Below are 19977 nucleotides of genomic sequence, written 5' to 3'. Positions count from 1 at the left end.
CATGTATAACGAATATTTTCGAGTAGTTATTTTTAGGGTTTTAGATTAATTATTATGTACTGTGTAGTAGTGCAAATATGGTGTGTGCGTGAGTGATTTTTTGACTAAAATTGTGATGTTGCTACTCCAACGAAGTCCTTTATACTAAGAGTACTGGCATTTGATTGTCGTAAACCACCCCATTCGATGAATGACTAGCAGGAGTTATCGCCAGAATCGCCTGTTCCGCACGCACCCTTTAAACCTCTCCCAACTAGTTAATGGGTAAAAATTATACAGAGTTATTTTGACATTGCGTTTATAATGAAAAAACATACTTAATTGTCTTCTTGAAAATAATATTTTAGAATCAATTACTCTAACTGTACATATAAAATAAAAAAATGTAACTTTTAACATAATAAATAACAACAAAAAGTTATTTTAACTAATTAGTGATGGTGACTGCCTCCCCTTGTCAAGGACAAGATAAATCTTGTCGGTCCGTTCCAATAACTCGTGTGGTCCTCTGTACGCTGGTTGAAGAGGTGAACATAAAGAATATTCACGTAACAAGACGTATACAACATCTAAGTAAATTGTTGATTTCTTTATTATGCATACTTCGACAACAAAATTTATCCTACATGAACCTAAAAAAATTATCCTACATGAACTACAATATATTCCATTATTCTTATCAATCATGTAATATCTGCATGATCATAAACACAACGCAATTTGTAATAAAGCGCAATTTATATTACAAGTAATGCATTTTCAATAAATTGAGACGCAAGGACATTTGCAAACCTTGCAAATGTTTTTTTCCTATTTATTATTATTTTTTTTTAATTGAGTTAGAATGATATTCAGAATTATAAATCATTTTATTGTAATTTTTTTAAACTTCTTTTTCTATACCTACTTAATTGATTTTTTTCATGCCAACTAACTATGTCATTATTGCAAATTCGGAATGTATGTGCTATTCATTCTTATGCGTTTTACAAGAACAATAACATTAGGCGATAATGCGCCTTACAGAGATATAATTACTGTTCTGTGATATAGTTAAGGGTAGGAAATGTCAAGTTCTTAACTCCAGAGAAGTGAGTAAAGGTGCTACTTACGCACCTACATTTCTCTGAGCTTCGGATGCACCCTAAGGGTAATTGTTTTATGATTGTTGTTTTCGTGGTAGCTCCACATTTTAATGAGTTAATAAAAAGCAAAGTTAAAATAGGTAAATGTATTTATTCGAGTAGACAATTTCAAAAATGTTTTAATGTTTTCATCAAAATACAAACACAAATATCTAATACATTAAACCACAGATTATGAGTTACGACGATTGTATCCCGGATGAGTAGCTCCAGTGTCGCGGCTGCCGCTGGACGTGGAGTGACTGCCGCCGTGATGCCTGCTGCTGCGGGAGTCGAAGCTCCTCACAAAGCGTTCGTGATGCTCCTGAGACGAGGGCTCGTTCACACTACGCGCGTACCGTCTGTTGGGGTCCAGTTTCACATCGTCTATGATCGAGGGCAGTACAGGATGATCGCCGCTTGAAGGGGCTCGCGGGTGATCGTCTCCTTGGTAGAGCCATAACGGTTTATCTCCGGCTTCGCGTACTGTCCTGATAATAACGGTGCTCGGGGTACGAGGAGGTTTATAAGTCGGGAGTATGATAGGGAGATCACTTCTCCAACAGTTGGATTCTGTTATCAACAGAACTGCGATAACTCCAAGCGCGAAAATGGATTTTGCCATTATTGTGGGAGGGTTTAACTAGGAATTAATGTCCGTATCGAACATCAGCTGTTTTATAACCAATATCAGAGGAAAACAAGTGAGTTTTAGATACTTACTTATCGTACTCCAGTAAAAAGGAAAGAACCGGGCAATGTATAGGCAAATACGTCGCTAAAATTAATATTGTAAACACTAGATAATTACGCACTTAGATATCTAATTACTTATCAATTAATTTAATTAAGTTATGCGTAACTGTACGAATACTATTATCTATTTGATAAAAAATAAAATGGATGGGCAAAATCTTACCCCCTTATTCATAGACGTTTTTTTATCTAAGGACGGAGTAAAGCTGTGATATCAACTCTGTTTCTCAGTGCTGACAACATGGCAGCCTTCACAGTGCGTAGCCATAGGGCCGTTGCGAGTGGCTAATATTGTTGTATTTTAAGTTGGCCTTTTTTTTTAGTTTTTTTTTAGTTTAGTTCATAATGTCGTCGGTTAGTTACTAGTAGATAATGGTCAAAATGCATAAATAATGTTAATTCAGAGTAACAGCGTCCACGGTACACAGCAAGAAATATGTTAGCGTCTCGAATCTTCAAGTTGCTTCCCAAAGTATTCCTGTCTGCAATATATCCAGCTCGACAGCATGACATAATTCCGTCGATATTCTAGGCTTGTAATAGTAATACGTATAGACATCGAAATTATATTTAGGCTACATTGTTCTAACAAATCTAGTGCAGTTGACCAAGCTATATTATAACACACCGTAGTTTTAACACAATATTTATTGCCACTAGTACCTATTATATTAGTACCTTATTATAATATTGGTAAGCTAAAGTCTATCTGTGAGCTAAGTGTCTTTGATTCAAAGCAAACATGCAAATATCTTCGCAAACTATATTATTTATAATAAGTAAGAACTAGTGAGAAAGTATGATAACATGACCTAGATTTAAGGAATTGAATTAATACTAGATTGAATTATGGATCGTGTAATAGTCACAATTTACTTACCTATTTTTTATTATCTTGCGTATTGTTAGGTACTTAGGTTTCTCGCAGTTTCGACGGCATGGAAAGTTACTCGTCCTAAAAAAACCCTAAATCACGTAGCGGTCCACAGCGCCACGAATACAACGCCAAAGCCATCTACATATAAAATCAGATTAAATATTGAAATGTATCCCACGGGAACGAATTAGCGGGATAAAAAGCAGCTTATATTATGTTAATCTATGATATGATGTAACCGTATGCCAAATTTCATCCAAATCCGTTCAGCGTTTACAGAGTTTATTTCTAAAAAACATCCAAAAATATTCACTAATATTTGCATTTATAATATTAGTAAGACTAAGAAGTCACAAATTATATCACCTGTTTGCTGTAACAGCGGCATTAATACTTAGGCTGTGGAGGTGGTAACAGTAGAGAGCAAGGTGCTGGGTTTGATTTCTAAATCGAAGAAATCGTAAAACTTAAAAGATTTTCTAACACGATTTGCTTACCATTGAATTCCTAAAAGTAGTTACGCCAAATTTATTCTTTTATATGCGTAAAGAGTGTGTGTTGTGCCTCGATTGTATTTAGATAAGGACAGAGGGTAACGATGGCAACAAAATAAATAATATAATCATATTATGCTTCAATATTATCCTCTTCGTTCTATTAGTAACGCTGTATACCTTGTTTACTCGTAATTAAGAGATAATTATGGATTAGAAGGACTTCACTAGATCTACCTAGGGGGGAGGTGTGTTACCTCATCCTTTACTGGAAAGTTGTTTAGGTAATATCAGTGAGTATGGTGGAGACCCTGCAATACGAATGTTCTAAGTTTCCCCCATGCCCAATTCTGGACATTATTTCTCCTAGTGTGTTAGTAGTTGTTATGTGTAGTTTATGGTATTCACGGTAAGGTTAATTACTAGTCACCAGCTAGTCCACTGGCGCAATTTTCTATCGTCTTGTACAGAAAAACCATGTCCAACTACTTACGTTGGAGATTTTTACATGATATTCATCGCAACCTTTATAATTTGTAGGTAAAATTTGAACAATGAGCGCTTGCATTAGAGAACCAATAATATTTAAACAAAGATATAGAGATAATATGATTGTATTAATATTAATTATAATTTATTTTTTAATTCGCAATTAAAATATTATAAAATGATTACTTAATACATTTTACTGTATACTTGTATTTTATCTCTGTTTTCATAAATAATATATCATAATCAAAACATAACTTATAACACACTTGAGCAAAACATAATAGATCCATACACATAACGAGTTTAATTGCAATTCGACTTAGAAATTATTTTAGGGTAAAAACTCAAGCTTCTCTACAACTTGAACTGAATAAATTGTAACGGCCAAATACATCTCCTCACTAATCATAGGCCATATAACCTATTATTAATAAACGCTGTATATTATGTCTATAACAGTTATTGAATGTATCGTCTTGCTATATTTAATGACATCTGCCGTCTGAGGAAGCGAGACAAAACATAACATAAGACGTATAATATCTTTAGCGTTATTAGTAAGTTCTTTTATGATACGCGCATCACGTAGGTAATCAAAACATGCTAAGTCAATTTAATCATTTATTTCAATATAATGATCAGTATACATATTATTATCATAAAATGAAAGATTTGAAAGCAAAAAAGAATATTGATGAGAAAAAATTAGTAGCAGAAACAAAAATATTTAGAAACTGAAGAGAAATTATGAGTTACGACGATTGTATCCCGGGTGAGTAGCTCCAGTGTCGCGGCTGCCGCCGGACGTGGAGTGACTGCCGCCGTGATGCTTGCTGCTGCGGGAGTCGAAGCTCCTCGCAAAGCGGTCATGATGCTCCTGTGACGAAGGCTCGCTTACACTACGCGCATACCGCCTGTTGGGGTCCAGCTTCACATCGTCTATGATCGAGGGCAGTACAGGATGGTCGCCGCTTGAAGGGGCTCGAGGGTGGTCGTCTCCTTGGTACAGCCACAAGGGTTCATCTCCAGCGTCGCGTGCAGCTCTGTAAATAACAGGTCTCCTGGGTGGAGGCCTATAAGTGGGTTGTATGATGCGAACACCACTTGTTAAACAATAAGTTTCTGCTATTAGCAGTAAGGCGACAACACAAAGTATGGATATAAACTTAGACATTGTAGCCCGTAGGTATCTTCTATCTAGAATGAATGACATTTGTCGATCATCGGTAATTTATACTCCTGTATAAGGAAAACTGTTTTTATGACTTAAGAAAAAGGAAAGAACCGAGCGTTAAGTAATTATGCCTTTTCAGATAAAATAAATAAATTGTGGAAACCTACTTAAATATATCTTCTTAATTGTGATAGCCAATGAGGTGAAAATCTGTGTTTTTATTTAGTTAAATAAAGTAGCGTAACCATGATGGCCAACCTTATTTTAAAACCTGCTTAAAATATTTTCATTAAAAAATATAAAGAAAAAACGTTGATTAAATTATAATCTTATTTAATAATAAAAAGTATTTAAAATTCATTATGTATTTTAAAAAAACAATTTGAATCAATTATCAGTGATTAACTTGTCGTTTGTATGAAAATCTGGTTGTAGGCCATGAATGGAACACTTTCCTGAGTTCAGTAAAATCTTGTGAAAAAATTATAATAAGAGGAAATACATTATAATATAATAATATTAGCCCTATTTTATATACTACTGTCCATTGCTGGGCACGGGCCTTTTTTACTAATGAGAGGGATTAGGCCTTAGTTCACCACGCTGGCCTAGTGCTTTGTTAGACTTCACACACCCTCAAAATTCCTATAGAGAATTTGCCAGATATGCAAGTTTCCTTTCGATGCTTTCCTTTAAAGCAAGCGATAATTCACAAAGAATACACAGATAAATTTAGAAAAGAAAAAAAAACTTACCTGTAATTCAGTGCCGAATAGATTACCTAGGTCGTAATGGTAAAAATAATGCGATGTTCATTAAATTTATTTTATTTTAAAAAAGTTTACATTATGACCACTGTGACAAAGAATCACAGAAAACTATCACTTATTTTCAAAATGGCGGTGACTTTGGAACCAATCGCAAAAGCAACTTCGTTTCTGGTCGAAGACACATAAACTCACATAATTTGAAATGCTTTAGTAAAGTTTAAGGAGAATTTTTGAAAACTTGTCTATTGGGAACTGAGCTATGTTCGGTCACACTACCTTATATGTAATATAGTTTACCGTGAACATCCGTGAATAATATTAGTAATGTAAACTTGTCTCGTTCGAGCCATTTTTCTGGTTCTGAGCACATTGTGAAATTAAATGAAATAATTTATTTCGAATCAATAAGATGTTATCCATTATTTTGTTTCACTCTATGTACCATCAGTTCGGTAAGCAGTTTCCACCACAGACGAACGGGCAAGAAACTTGCAGTGTAAAAAAGAAAAAAAGAGACATTTAGTTTTTTATATTGTTAAGAACAATTCATTTATTTATTTGTAAAGAAATACTTTTTTATGAATCATGAAATTGTGAGTTCCATACGTACGCATTATTATTATTTTTTGCTGCTCTCTTATGTTGAACAACTGCAAACAATAGCATTAGTTAGGTAAGAGATTTACTCTCATTAGGTACTATATTTTTATTTATTATTTATTTAATCAAGGGGAATATCACACTAACATTTCGCCAGATTAGCCAAGTCCCATGCAATAGGGAACGAATTTATTATCATTCTCCATAAAATCTTTATTATCTACTTAGTTGCTTGCTATGCTTCTCTAGACAAGACATTAAAATGGTTCATTTATTATCGATCATAAAATTATTGTAATCTACAATATTTTCCTGGTATTGTAAAAAATTGATGGTACAGGGTATGTACCGGCATTTCGTGACCTCAAAACACTTATGTCACAAAGATCAGTGATTCACTTAATGTTATAGTAGTAAATATTTATTTTCTTATCTGTAACTGACTGTGACATCGACTCAATCTGCGTCGATTTTAATGTATTTATCTACATGACTACCTACTTGATTTTGACTTTAATTTCTTTTTATAATCTGTAGAAATCTGCTTACACCTGTAGGTATTCACAAGAAATACTATGACAACGCAAAGTGAACTCGAAGGCATAGTGTCCGCATTTTAATACTTTTCTTTAACCTTGTTCAGCTTTGTATATTTGACGGGTAACTAAAGAAAAGTTGTATTAGGCACAATACCCGTATGCCTACGCACTGCGAAGGTTGGGAATTGTGATGTCGAAGGCACTGTGAAACAGACTTATTAACATAGCATTGCTCCTTGCTTTACTAAGTAACATTTGTGAATACGAACGTTAATCTATTTTTAAGAAAAAAATACTTCTAACATAAATAAATTACAAATTAATAAAATACTTAGTAGATAATAACTACTAACCTACTTCAATTAGGCCAGGCCACTATTAGATACGTAAGTTTCTCAATAATGTTTTAAGTATATTATTATTTAGACATTTCGTGGCTTCGAATACTTATAGAAAATAAAATTTAATAATTAATATACTATATTTAATATGTTTAACAAGTAGGTAAGAATTCTGATTATCTATAATAATATTATAAGTAAAGGTATTGATTTACTATTATCTATCTATATCTATATCTATCTATACTTACTTATAATAAATCTGTAGAGAGGTCAATTCTGTACATGAAATATATTTCCAAAATAACTATCAGGGGGTGAGTATGGATCGATACTGATGCCAAAAATGCAATTAGTAAAATTTTTGTCTGTCTGTCTGTCTGTCTGTCTGTCTGTCTGTCTGTATAACCGTTATAGAAACAAAAACTACTCGACGGATTTTAACGAAACTTGGTACAATTATTTGTCATACTCCTGTGCTGGTTATAGTATACTTTTCATCACGCTACAATTAATAGGAGCAGAGCTTCACTGCGAAGGGAAATGTTGGAAAAACGGGAGAAGTTACTCCATTTTTTAAGCTTCCGTCGCGTGTGCAACCTTAATGGTTAAAGCTACACAGAAATCATGTATGACGGAAATGTTCTCCTTAAAATTATGTAAAAAATATCCCACGACAGCATATGTCTATCTTTTATGGTTGACTCACAATAACACGTGTAACTCCCGATAGCTTAGCAGTTCGAAGCTTTCTCATTATATATGTCTACTCTTACGTTTATAACACTCTCAGTCATCCCTAATAAAAAAGTTAACATTATTAAATATTCCATAAAAAATAATCATAGAAATCGGTATAGAAACACCAAAGTTATACATGAAATACGCTAATAATAAGCCATCATGCGTGAATACTGAATCATGCTATAAGGATTATTTTTGTATATATATAAGGTCGCGAACGCACAGGCAGGCGGCTTGCTTGGCACCTAGAGGCTAGCGAATCACCTAGCGAGTAGCTTCGTAAAACGAACATTCTCGAACGTTCGCGCCCGGCTCCATTTTTGAAGTCCGAAATCCACGCGTGCGAAGCTGCGAGCGGAAGCTAGTTATTAATAAGGTAGTGTAGTAGGTACCTATTGACTTGAGAATAAACATTCATTACTTACATCATATAACCAAAGTGTGTCGTGGTGATTATAGTTCTTTGTATTAAATGAGGCGTGACCATGCATACATCGCTCGGTTCTTCCCTTCTTCTGAGACACATATTTTTTCCTTAAAGATTGAGTATAAATAGTCCGCTTTCAACAGAGTTCTAGACAAAACGATATCATGATGAAGTCAGTACTTGTACTTTGCGTTGTTGCGGTGTTGCATACGGCAGCATCCTCAGGCTGGAATAAAAATAATGGCGGCATCATACTTCCGACCTTTAGACCTCCACCTATATGGCCAGGAATTACCAGGACAGTACGTGAAGCTGGAGATCAACCCTTATGGCTGTACCAAGGAGACAATCACCCGCGAGCCCCTTCAAGCGGCGATCATCCTGTACTGCCCTTGATCATAGACGATGTGAAGTTGGACCCCAACAGGCGGTACGTGCGTAGTGTGAACGAGCCGTCGTCACAGGAGCATCACGAACGCTTTGTGAGGAGCTTCGACTCCCGCAGCAGCAGGCATCACGGCGGCAGCCACTCTACGTCCAGCGGCAGCCGCGACACTGGAGCTACTCATCCGGGATACAATCGTCGTAACTCATAATCTGTGGTTTAATCCATTAGAAATTTGTGTTTGTATTTTGATAAAAACAATGAAACATACATAAAATTGTCTTTTTGAATAAATAAGTACATTTACCTATTTTAACATCGCTTTTTGAATATGTATGAATTTCTAACCTGTGCAGTGTACTTATACACTTTTGATTAATTTGGGGACTAGGGACTAGCACTTCTATCAGCCAGAGTAAGAAAACTCACACAGTGTTGTACGACTTGGGAATCAAACCTAGGACCACTTGAACCTCCTGTTCACATTATTATACGCTGCCACTAGCCAAGGAAGTAAACTGAACTAAGGAAATAATAGCCAATATACATATTATATAAATGTAATAATAAATGAAATGTAATAATCATTAATAGATAAGTACCTCATAGTTTTTTAGCGCAATATATAAAATGTAATCAATTGCCAGAAAATATTTAAGAATTGTTAATTCCGAATTGTTAAATGTCAATGTCAACTGTCAAAAGTAGAAATGGTTTCGATATTTCGTTCGGTTTCAATAAAATGTGAAAATACAACATTATTTTGTTAAATTTGCATTACACAAGCGTTTAATGTAATCCGAGTATCAGTATAAAATATATTCTTTCAACCATGGCAGACGGACAAAACGGTTTAAATAGTAATTCATTTTCTAATCCTTTGCGTATAAAGACTCGGTTTATTTTCGGGTGTGGATTAAAATAACATTGAAATTAATTATTTTAGATGAGTACGAGATGCTGAAGGCCATGTTTGACTTTGAAGCGACATTGGCTAAAACACTTAGTTTCTCCGAAGGCGAATTTTTTTACTTGCAACAGACTAACACTAAACAGCGTAACTGGTGGCATGTTGTTAATAAAAAAGGTCAAGTCGGATTCGTACCCTCTAATTACGTGGCTACAGTCAAGGTAACGGTTGAACGTATTAATAAAATATCCTAGTTATGCATCAGTTAATAGAGATCATTCCAATAGGTGGAGCCGGAGTACTTTTTGTCGTTTCTGAACGATTGCATTCAAAATTTAAGTGAAAACAATGCAATGTCGCAAAAACAAGAATTATTGATTAGATTGAATGAGAAGAGGAAACAAGTTCAGATGTCTATAAAACCACCAAGTAAGAAGCCTCCCGCTCCAAAACCACCACCGCGTCTTGATGACAGCACACCACCGAATGGTGTGTCACCCTCGTTTGATCTCAGGCCAATAGTGTCACGGCAGCATATCTCTGAAGAACGGGAAGTAATGCAATCTCCATCAAAATCAGCCAATAAAACTGCTCTTAGAGGTAATAGTATATTTTATAATAAATCAAACAGTATGAAGTGTTTTAAGTGGAAAATTTATTTGTGATAAGTATAAGATTGTTTAAAATCTATAGTTATTGTGATATACTCTGCTTTATTGTGTGCTAGAAAATTATATTGTGCATTATTTACATGGACTATATTCAGGTGGGAAAAATAATAAAATAAATACAATAATTTAAAGCAATAGTATCAAAAATTAAAGTATTTTCAAAGTAAAATAGAGATAATGGTTGTTTGGTTAATTTTAAATAAATTCAATGTCAAAATACAAAATAATGTTTAAATTTCCTAAAATGTTAATAAATTTTATTATGTTACTTTTATAGAAAATTGTGAAGTTCAACAAAAATTGCCCATTGGTAAGACCTCTAATCAGCTGTCATCGGATACTGATAACCAAGATGACAGCCAGGACAGTAGTGAAAGCATCAAGCCAAATGCTATTTATGAAATTGTGCAAGCTGTGCGTAAAGAAACACAGCTCAGCCATGACATGTCTAAAGTTGCCGTTGAAACTGTGCTGATCTCTTTGAGAGTAAGTGCTTATAATTATTATGTAATTTTTTAATGTTTATTAACAATGTCTGAAAATATGCCTGATTATATTGTGTTGTAAATAATATTTTTTATGTTCAAATTCTTCTATATTCTAATGTATTATTTAATAGATACTAGGAATTGCTCAATATGAAAGTCCCTAAATCACTGTACTGATCCATAATGCTATTTATACCATGTCAGTTAAAAACTAATAAAAATCTATTATTTCCTATAGGAGCAAATTACTGGGATTATAAGTAGCCTATATGTTAAACTAAAACATGTTCTAATTCTGTACAAAATTCATCCAAATCCATTCAAATGTTTCAGCGTTTACTTTTAACAATTATCCAAAAAATATTACCAAGAATAAAAAATAAAAAAGATATTAAACTAGTAAGAAAGATGTAAAAGTATTTCAACATGTAAAATAATAAATGTGCCAACTGCAACATAATAAGGAAAAAAGTAATAATTATGTCAATAATTATTGTTTAATTGTGTATAACAAGTATATAATATCATTGGTTGGGAAACAAGGGAAATAACCCTTATCACTAAAATATAAATACAATGACAAGAATTATTTGCATAACAATATAATGACTGCTGCGGACATAGAAGTATGGTACAACAAAGATGAGGTCCCAGGTTGAGCAATGATTTTGGATTTTCTGTCCATCAGTCTAGTGTCTGGAATTTATGCCTGATATGATGATAGGCTCAACATTCTAAACAGTACAGTAACAGTTGTTATGGTTTTTGTTGCATCAATAAAGACTCATATTAGTTTTTCTTCTATATTACAATGTACTGGCTTGTTACAATTTTATTATACATATATACAAATATAATATATATATTTTTAATATAATGGATATATTAAGGTTATAAGGTACATATTTTATGCACCCAATTTTACTTATTAATGCTATAAATTATATATCCCCACTCTAATGACCATTAATATTCATACGAAGATTTAAAAAATGACACATATATTGTACCAGTAAAAAAATTGCTTATGTTTATCGCTTTAAATAGGCTTTCATGATTAAACAGGAGTTTCTCCCTGGAGGTGCTGCAAGGTCCATAATAGACGCTCTTCTTCGTGAAGCAAATAGTAACATAACTTGCCCTAAAAACGCGATAGACGCGGCCCCCGATGCACTGCGAATGATGACGGCTCTCAACGCCCTCTCCAAAGCAGCTAATGACGCACAACAGAGGGGCTGGGCTTTACACGACGATGCCCATGATATACAAACACAGTTGCTTGAGCTCATCTCTGTGATGGTAAGTCACTTATTCTATCTCATAGTCACAGAACCTTTCAAGATTGGTTGTGGTTGTCTTGGTAGTGATACATGGAAGGTTGTTTCAGTGTTATTGGTCTTATAAATTGAAAATAATATGAAATGTTTGCTGTCTTTTAGAGATGAAACAATATTGTTATCCGTGATTAATATAACAGTTACTGTAGCCAAAAAGATCACAATATGGGTTCATACTGTAGAAAGTAGCCTTTTTTATTGTTCCTTTCATTGATTGAGCAATGTTTTGTTTATAGTCCAATGCTGATGTCAACATCTGTCAGCATGTATTGAGCAGCCATCGCTATGCTTATGTCACGACCTTAGTGCAATATTATCAAATGGAGACCAGGTGGCCATTACGTCAATTGCTGTTACAGGTAACCAGAGTATCAATATGAATTTTAAAAAGAACTTAAAAACTATTTGAAGCTGTTAAACCATTTGTATACTTATATTTTGTGAAATCTTCTTTTGTGCATGTTTGTTAATCTGAAAAAAAAAGGCTAAAGTATCAGTAGCATGCTGATATAACAGTAACATGATTTACTGTAAAAATTGCTATAATTTTTCTTCCAGGCGTTTGGCGTAATGTGCGGATTAGAACGTACAGCTCTAGCGACTTTGGCTCTGTCAGCCCTGCCAGCAGAAATCGCCAGAGATATGCGTGACAACCCTCGCGCGGTCAGTCGTCTCTCCCACTCGGCTCTACTGCTATCTATGGTTTTGTCTATGGGAGACAAGCTGCCTGTTACTCATTTCGAACAACTTGGCATAGAGTTTGCCCAATTTCTCTTAGAATTGTTGGAAAATCCACCAGAGACGGATGTTGACGAACAAATACCAGACCTTTTCTTAACTTTACTGCTGGCCTACAATCTACAATTCGAGAATCCCTTCGACAATATCCTGCTAAATGCTTTAGAAACGAGGGATATAGCAAAAACGTTTTGCGAGAAAATTTTGTTGCTGCTAAATCGTGAAGGTATGTTTTCCGTTACAATTGATTGTAAACTTTATTTAGTAATCGAAACGTTTTATTATTACATATATTATTTATTATATTCTATAACTCCAATCGAATAATTTCGTAAGTGTCGATACAATGACCAACTGTTAAAATATAATTATTGAAATATCTCGTTTTTGTTTTACTACTCAATTTCCTTACCTGACAACTTTATTATATTTTAAATTTGGTTTTCCAGAGGATCCAGTGCACATCTTCGATCACGAACCAGCGCCTGCGCATTCGGTACTCAAACTAGTGATTGATTTGTTCAGTCGAAAGAAAACCGCTGAACATTTTTACACTAACGATGTGAAAGTCGCGATCGATATTATCGTGAGGCAGCTTGCCGACCTTTCGCCCGGAGATACGGTACGTATCCTGATCTTATATTTTTTTCAATGGACACGAAAATAATGTAGTTATATACTAGTAACATGAACCAGGTTGCTATGCGTAATGGGTTTACTGAAAGTTAAATCACAATATATATTATTATAGAACGCCTAATAATATTGTTCAGCATAATTGCTATTTCAATTTTCGCGACTATTATAAAAAAAAATTACATATCACTAATGAAGTAGTCATAATTAAAATAAGATTAGTCAAAAATATCTTAAAACACGTGTACTCGTATTCGGCTTCTTTTGTGTTTAAATTTCTTAGCAGACAAATCTATTCGTATAGTATAATATCAATATCGATAATGCTTCGATTGTAATATGACATATTGATTTCAATATGCTTAAAATTAAAAAAAAAATATATTACCAATATCCCACCGATCTTACTTATAGTACAATTATTTATTTGTGTTAGAATTTGTATCGTTTTTGTTTTCCTTTTTAATTTTATTCAAATTTATGTCCTACTATTGCAATTTAGATGGTATATGGTTTGTCCTATTAAAGTTTATTTTTGGTGTCCGCGATACAGGCATAGCCTAGTGTGGACATTGTTGTTAATTGGTATAAGAAGTGTAACTTTTTGGAAAGTAAATTTATTTCTATTTCTATATAAATAAATATGATTGTATAATCAATACCAAAAACTATCGATAACATTACAATTATTGATATGCCCCCCCAGAGACGGCAACAATACCTGAAGATATTGCAAGGCATCATCCGCAACACGGAGTACGGCGCGCACCTGCACCGGCGCGACGACCTGCTGCGCTGCTTCGCGCGCATCTTCTGCGAGGAGAGCGACGGCAGCCGCGACGACCAGGCGCTGGTCAGGGCCATCTCCAACGAGTTCCCGCAGTACTTCAAGGCTTAGGTATTAATTGCAACTGCGGGTAAGGTATTTGAAGTCTGTTACGGAAAATATGAATACGTAGACTTGTTAAGTGTATTCCTTACAACAAATTCCATTGGATGGTGTCCTCTGGCGATATCAGCCGAAGTGACCTGCCATGCTGTCTATGATCAGGTCAGGAAATATGAAGCCCCAAGATGCTAACTAAAGCCTACTTATGTACACATCGTCTCACGATGAAGTGTAAGTATATTTTTTCGTTGGATTGTCAAACGAGACCAACAGATTTTGGTTATCAATCTAGCAAGAAGTCAGCAGAGTCTATTAAACAATCATTACTGTTTTTTGGGAAAACTGAGATACCAGCATGAGAAATGATGTCCTTTTACATAAAATATGTAACACATTTATCTTTGCATTTTTTTCAATATTTCATATATATATGTCCCACACCACGGGAAAATATTACATTGTTTACAATGAGTAAAAAGAGGTATTCTATGGGTCATCATTACATCCCTAAATCGATAGAGATTAGTGAATAATCGAATTCTTGAATGTATTATTAAAATTGTTAAAGCAATATATTTTCATTATATTCTGATGGCTCTAACTTGGTGCAAATTTATCTATTTAAAATGTGTTTATGAAATAATATCTAGTTATATTTAAGAATCCGTCACACCAAAATCAAAACTAAACATTTTTTTTTTTAATTATGTATATTAAAAAATAAATCGCAAAAATGTTATTCATATTCAGTGGCACAAGGGTAGCCCAATTAGGGTATTAGTTTATAGAATAAAGAGTGAAATTCATGGCTAAAGATCTCTATGTAAACTTGTGATTGATTGCGAGTGTATCTATAAAATGCAATTTTATTTTAGTAGAATAGTTGGTGAAAGTGACAAAATAAAATTGTGAAATTTACCACCACTCATATCTTAGGTGTAGCATTTAATTTTATTAGTTTGCAGCTGATTTATTATATTCCTAGTTTTAAGCTATGGCACATTTTTAAATATTACAAATACATGTGCATGGTAGATTTCGATTAAATGTATTCTCCAGTGAATATTTAATTATCAAATTATTACATCTCTAAATATATAAAGATGCATGATAATAGATTATATTAATACTATGTCGATACTGCGATCCAGTTTCGTCACCAATACTATCTCTTAATATAAGAACTCATTAGTTCTTTGAATTGTAAAATCTGCATGAAATGACCACCTTATTAGAGGCAAACATGTTTAAAAGTTTAGTATTTTGTCTCTTTAACTATTAAATCATTTAATGCAAGTGACTAGAAATATTAAGAAATATAAAAAAAAGTATGCCTTTAAATCTTATATGAAAATAGTTTGATTATTGAAGCTATAGTAGTTCCCTAAAAATCACGAAACTATCGCACTAATGTAAAACATTGTTTGTGCCATATTTATTTGTACCAAAGATTATTTTATATTTTTTTGTAATCAGAAACGTCTTGTTTAGTAATCAGTCAATTAATCTGCTTTAAAAATCTCCGATCCAGCATCTCACGCATTTATTTACATTCCTCGTTAAAACACTATCAGTATTAGACGGCCTAAATTTGCTTTTGCAGTGTAGTGTTGCGTAAATATTATTTTTCTGAAAGGGAAAAATAGCTAGAAACTAAACTCGAGTATATTAACGTGGCTTACACGGTAAAAGCCGCGTTTTATCGCAGCTAGAAAATAGTAATTTTATTCGTTCAAGACTTGTTTGTGCTTTGTAGATATCAGACACGATTTGTTAATGATTTCCTCGCATAAATACATTGTAAACGCACAATGATTTTGACTTACCTCTTAATTCATTGTTTACGCGAATGTTAGACATTAAAATTAAACAATTTTTTCGGATTTATATTTTAATTTTCTCACGACGTTACGAAGACTTTGCAACCTTCGTAGTCACAGGGCGGATTCTCAAAACGCGATAAAATCCGAAAAATAATTTAATTTTAAATACCTTTTTATATTTTGCATAAAGTCTGAAATTCATCTTTTTCACGACTTGTCGTTCTTCGTGCAATGATATTAATGCATAATAAAAATATAGAATACACGTAATGCAATTTTTTGTATTCCTTATTTAATAGTAAAATTAATTCATAAACCTGCATAATGCTCTCTTATTAATATAGATTGGACGATTGATGTCATAGTTGTATTTAGTCCCGTATGTATTGCTTGAATCAATTAATTACAATATGCCGTTATTGTCAGACAAGTAATTAATCGAGTGTGCACTGCAGCGAAATATGATGCTACATTTGGCCTAATTTCAGTATTCTGAATTAATATGAAATGGAGACGTACTTATTAAAACAGATGCAATATTTTTGCTAGTCGACGTTGATTATACTCAGAGAATATAAAAATATTGTAGTTTATTGAAAATTAGTGGATATTTTTTTAAAGTTTAAAACCATCTCACGATGTGACCGATTTATTACACTTGTAGCTGTGAATCTTCATAAATTGTAGTTTTGTGTAGATATAATAAATTCTCGATAGACACATGTTAATAGTCATATACATAATTATATAATGTTTCATCCAAAATTATTGATGATTGCTTGTAGTCTATTCCCATGTTACTCATCGACCAATTCTCAAAGTGTATAGATAAAAGTAAATTCTTAAAAATTATAATATTATTCATCTTTGACATTTTAAATGTTCTTAAATGTATCTACAATAGTGTAATTATAGTCCGAAATCATATTTAAAAATCGATCTTTACTGATACTAATTGTCTGTTCAACTTTAAAGTGATAAAAATAATATCGAAAAAAAAATATTTATAAAATCAGAACAATCTAGAAATATGAAGTAGATATTTTTATTACTTTAATGTTTCTTTAAACACATTAAAAATTAAATGTATGTAAATACACAAAATTAGCAAGTTCACGAAATTTACAATCAATAAATATGTACTTATTAAAATTGTTATTAATCATATTTCAATATTTGAAAGTTATTCATTGAGATATATCATATAAGAAATTAAATATAATATTATAACACTGTTGGCCTAAAATTTACAAATGTGCAACAGATTTTCGTTACTCTTTCTTTGAAAAGGTGCTCAAAATTGCAGCCAAATTGTAATGATATATTATTTAAATGTTTGTCCGTAGTCTTTATTATGATATTGTGTAGTTATTGTATAATACTGCGATGAATATTTTGAATGACAGTTTTACATCGACGCATCGTTCAATATTTTACTTGATATGTTACTGGTAATGTGACCTACGAATGTCGATTGCCTAGGTGGCATAGTTGTAATGCGGACGCGGTATGAGTACGACTACGGTGCTTTGGTCCTGGGTATATAATTGTGGTAAAATAAGGTATAATAGGGTATTTGACTTAGTTTTATTTATAACTTTTATAAAATATGTTCGTCGTATAAATTGTAAAACAGAAGAATTCATTGAAATTATAAAGTAGGAGTGAGTGTCAAAAACGAAAAGGGGACGAAATACTTGCATGTGACGTCATCGGGAATTACGATGCGTGCGAAAGAAAGAGATGGAGCGACATCCCCACTTCGCGCCCACTTCGGCACGTAGCAATATTTGAAATAACTGCCTCATTTATTATTGAATTTTAATTCTGTTTTCACTGCAGGACAAATTTTTGTACGAATTGCTGTTACATAATAAAAATGTACAAAACCAAACACAGTCAAATACGTTATTGCAACTGGGTTTTTCCATTTTAAAAATTACTCAGTCGCAGCTCCGAGTCAGGAAGTTGGTGGTGTGATACCGAAGTCAACGGCAACATGAGGCCTAATTTCCATCCCATGCTGCCGTCCATCCCGAGGATCACCACAGTGTGTGAAATATGTACAACGTACACTAAGGAACCCCTCAATGACCCTTATTAGTCGCCTCTTACTACAGGCAGGGGATACGGTGGTGGAATTCCCTAAATGCCTCCAATTCATAGGGCAGTTGCCTGATTCAGTCTAACCTAACTTCACATCAAGGGTGTATCTAGTTTCCACAATTTCACTCTGGTGGACAGTTGTCCTTATTGTATACGTCAATGGGATTACAGAAAATTTAAATTATTTAAATGAAGCTTCATGGTTCATCGGGTATGTTATGGTCATAAAATAATATTGTGCGCATTAACAGTAACATACATATCAATTTTGGAAAAATATTATTTGAGCATATTTTGTTTGTAGATTATAATTGAAATTATTTAGACATGGACTGTTTTAGATATTTTCCCAAAATAATCGAAGATTTTATTTAGGTATGTAGTATATTTAAGTCTGTAGTTTGTCGCAATTTTTACAATAGCAGTTATGAAGTGTGTGTTTAAATATTTCTTAATGAAATTGCCTTTATTATTGATAATTATTATGCTTTTAGCTAGTGACAGGCGGTGATTTTCCTTGTTTAATTCGATCGAAAGTAGACTTAAATACCATAAAAATGTGGTTTATATTGTATACGTATATAAAACTGCTACTGTGCGATATTCATATTAAAGTTGAATTAGAAAGCTCTTTTCAACAGTAACAAGGGTGAATGAGACAAAAATTTTAAGGAATATGCATTAAATTGTGTCCAATTCTATACAAAAAATGTTTTGTGAGAGACAGTATTTACTTTAACCCAGTTACTGCTACACCACAGAACATCTCACAGAAAATCAGTCTGTCACTTATGCTATTTATACTCTTTAGAATGAAGGTTGTCAAAATATTTAATAAAGATAATATCAATATACCATTATTTCTGTATTTTTATTTTCTTAATACAAAGCCTTACACTTAGAGGATAGCCTGAGCGTTCCCTTTCCGGTTGCGTAGTGAATACGGGCAAAAAAAATTGAAGGAGATAAAGATGGCGCGTCAGTACCTCTTCTTTTTCTAAAGATCTTATTGGTCTATCACAGTTTTGCGGAAGGGGTTGGGTCCTGCAGGTAACAGCTACTGACATGAGATAGTCACTTCCTCTCTTTCAACAGTGGTGAAAATTGTGAGGGTATTGCGTAATTTTCTATGCTTTAAGTAAAACTATATACAGTTTTATAATTATTATAATTATAAAACACAGACAAATAGGTTTACTTTAATCAGATATTCAGGAAACTTATTATTGATATATTGCTTGCGCGGTAAGACCACTGTTGTGAAGTCCTGGGTTCGAATCTCGGGCCTGGCAAAGTGGTATGTGGTATTTCTGCTCACTATCAGGCCGGAGCTTGGAATTTATGCTCAATATGACTATAGGCTCGCCCCCAATCACCATCATGAGACGGAACGCATTTGGCGAAAAGTGTTTGCCCCGATTGCATAGAGATGCATATAGGCAGAGGCCTATCCCTTCGGAGATAAAAGCGTGATTGTATTTAGTTTTTGACCGGTTGCGCGAAAATACTTACATGAATATTTTCCATGGTTTGTTAAACTGACTGCCTCGGTGGCGTAGTTGTATTGCACGTCCGGTACAATAGCGCTCTGAGGTCCTGGGTTCGAATCCCGGGTCGGGTAAAGTGATATTTGGGTTTTTCTGCTCAGTATCAGCC

The 19977-nt window shown here is 33.5% G+C and overlaps 4 protein-coding genes across 4 annotated transcripts; 2 read left to right on the top strand and 2 right to left on the bottom strand.

Annotated features, from left to right (window-relative positions):
- Positions 1-1216: 1216 nt before the first annotated feature.
- On the bottom strand, positions 1217-1813 carry LOC115454394 (lebocin-4). Its single transcript, XM_030183135.2, has one exon. The coding sequence runs from the start codon at positions 1747-1749 to the stop codon at positions 1318-1320; it is 432 nt and encodes a 143-aa protein (XP_030038995.2). The 5' UTR covers positions 1750-1813; the 3' UTR covers positions 1217-1317.
- A 2536-nt stretch (positions 1814-4349) lies between these two features.
- Positions 4350-4952, bottom strand: LOC115454699 (lebocin-4). Its single transcript, XM_030183421.2, has one exon. It carries the CDS (start codon positions 4915-4917, stop codon positions 4489-4491), a length of 429 nt encoding a protein of 142 aa, XP_030039281.2. The 5' UTR covers positions 4918-4952; the 3' UTR covers positions 4350-4488.
- A 3533-nt stretch (positions 4953-8485) lies between these two features.
- LOC115454305 (lebocin-3) lies at positions 8486-9039 on the top strand. The gene has a single exon (XM_030183052.2). The coding sequence runs from the start codon at positions 8503-8505 to the stop codon at positions 8932-8934; it is 432 nt and encodes a 143-aa protein (XP_030038912.2). The 5' UTR covers positions 8486-8502; the 3' UTR covers positions 8935-9039.
- Positions 9040-9293: 254 nt separating this feature from the next.
- Positions 9294-19181, top strand: LOC115454294 (NCK-interacting protein with SH3 domain). Its single transcript, XM_030183043.2, has 9 exons — positions 9294-9583; positions 9670-9854; positions 9921-10233; positions 10582-10790; positions 11858-12091; positions 12366-12488; positions 12688-13093; positions 13317-13489; positions 14210-19181. The coding sequence occupies exons 1-9, from the start codon at positions 9556-9558 to the stop codon at positions 14399-14401; spliced, it is 1863 nt and encodes a 620-aa protein (XP_030038903.2). The 5' UTR covers positions 9294-9555; the 3' UTR covers positions 14402-19181.
- Positions 19182-19977: the final 796 nt, after the last annotated feature.

Source organism: Manduca sexta, chromosome 17 (genome assembly GCF_014839805.1).
Source record: "Manduca sexta isolate Smith_Timp_Sample1 chromosome 17, JHU_Msex_v1.0, whole genome shotgun sequence".
In the NCBI taxonomy this organism is placed as follows: Eukaryota; Metazoa; Arthropoda; class Insecta; order Lepidoptera; family Sphingidae; genus Manduca; species Manduca sexta.
Note: the sequence above shows the minus strand (reverse complement) of the source record. Positions and strands in the feature narration are given on the sequence as shown.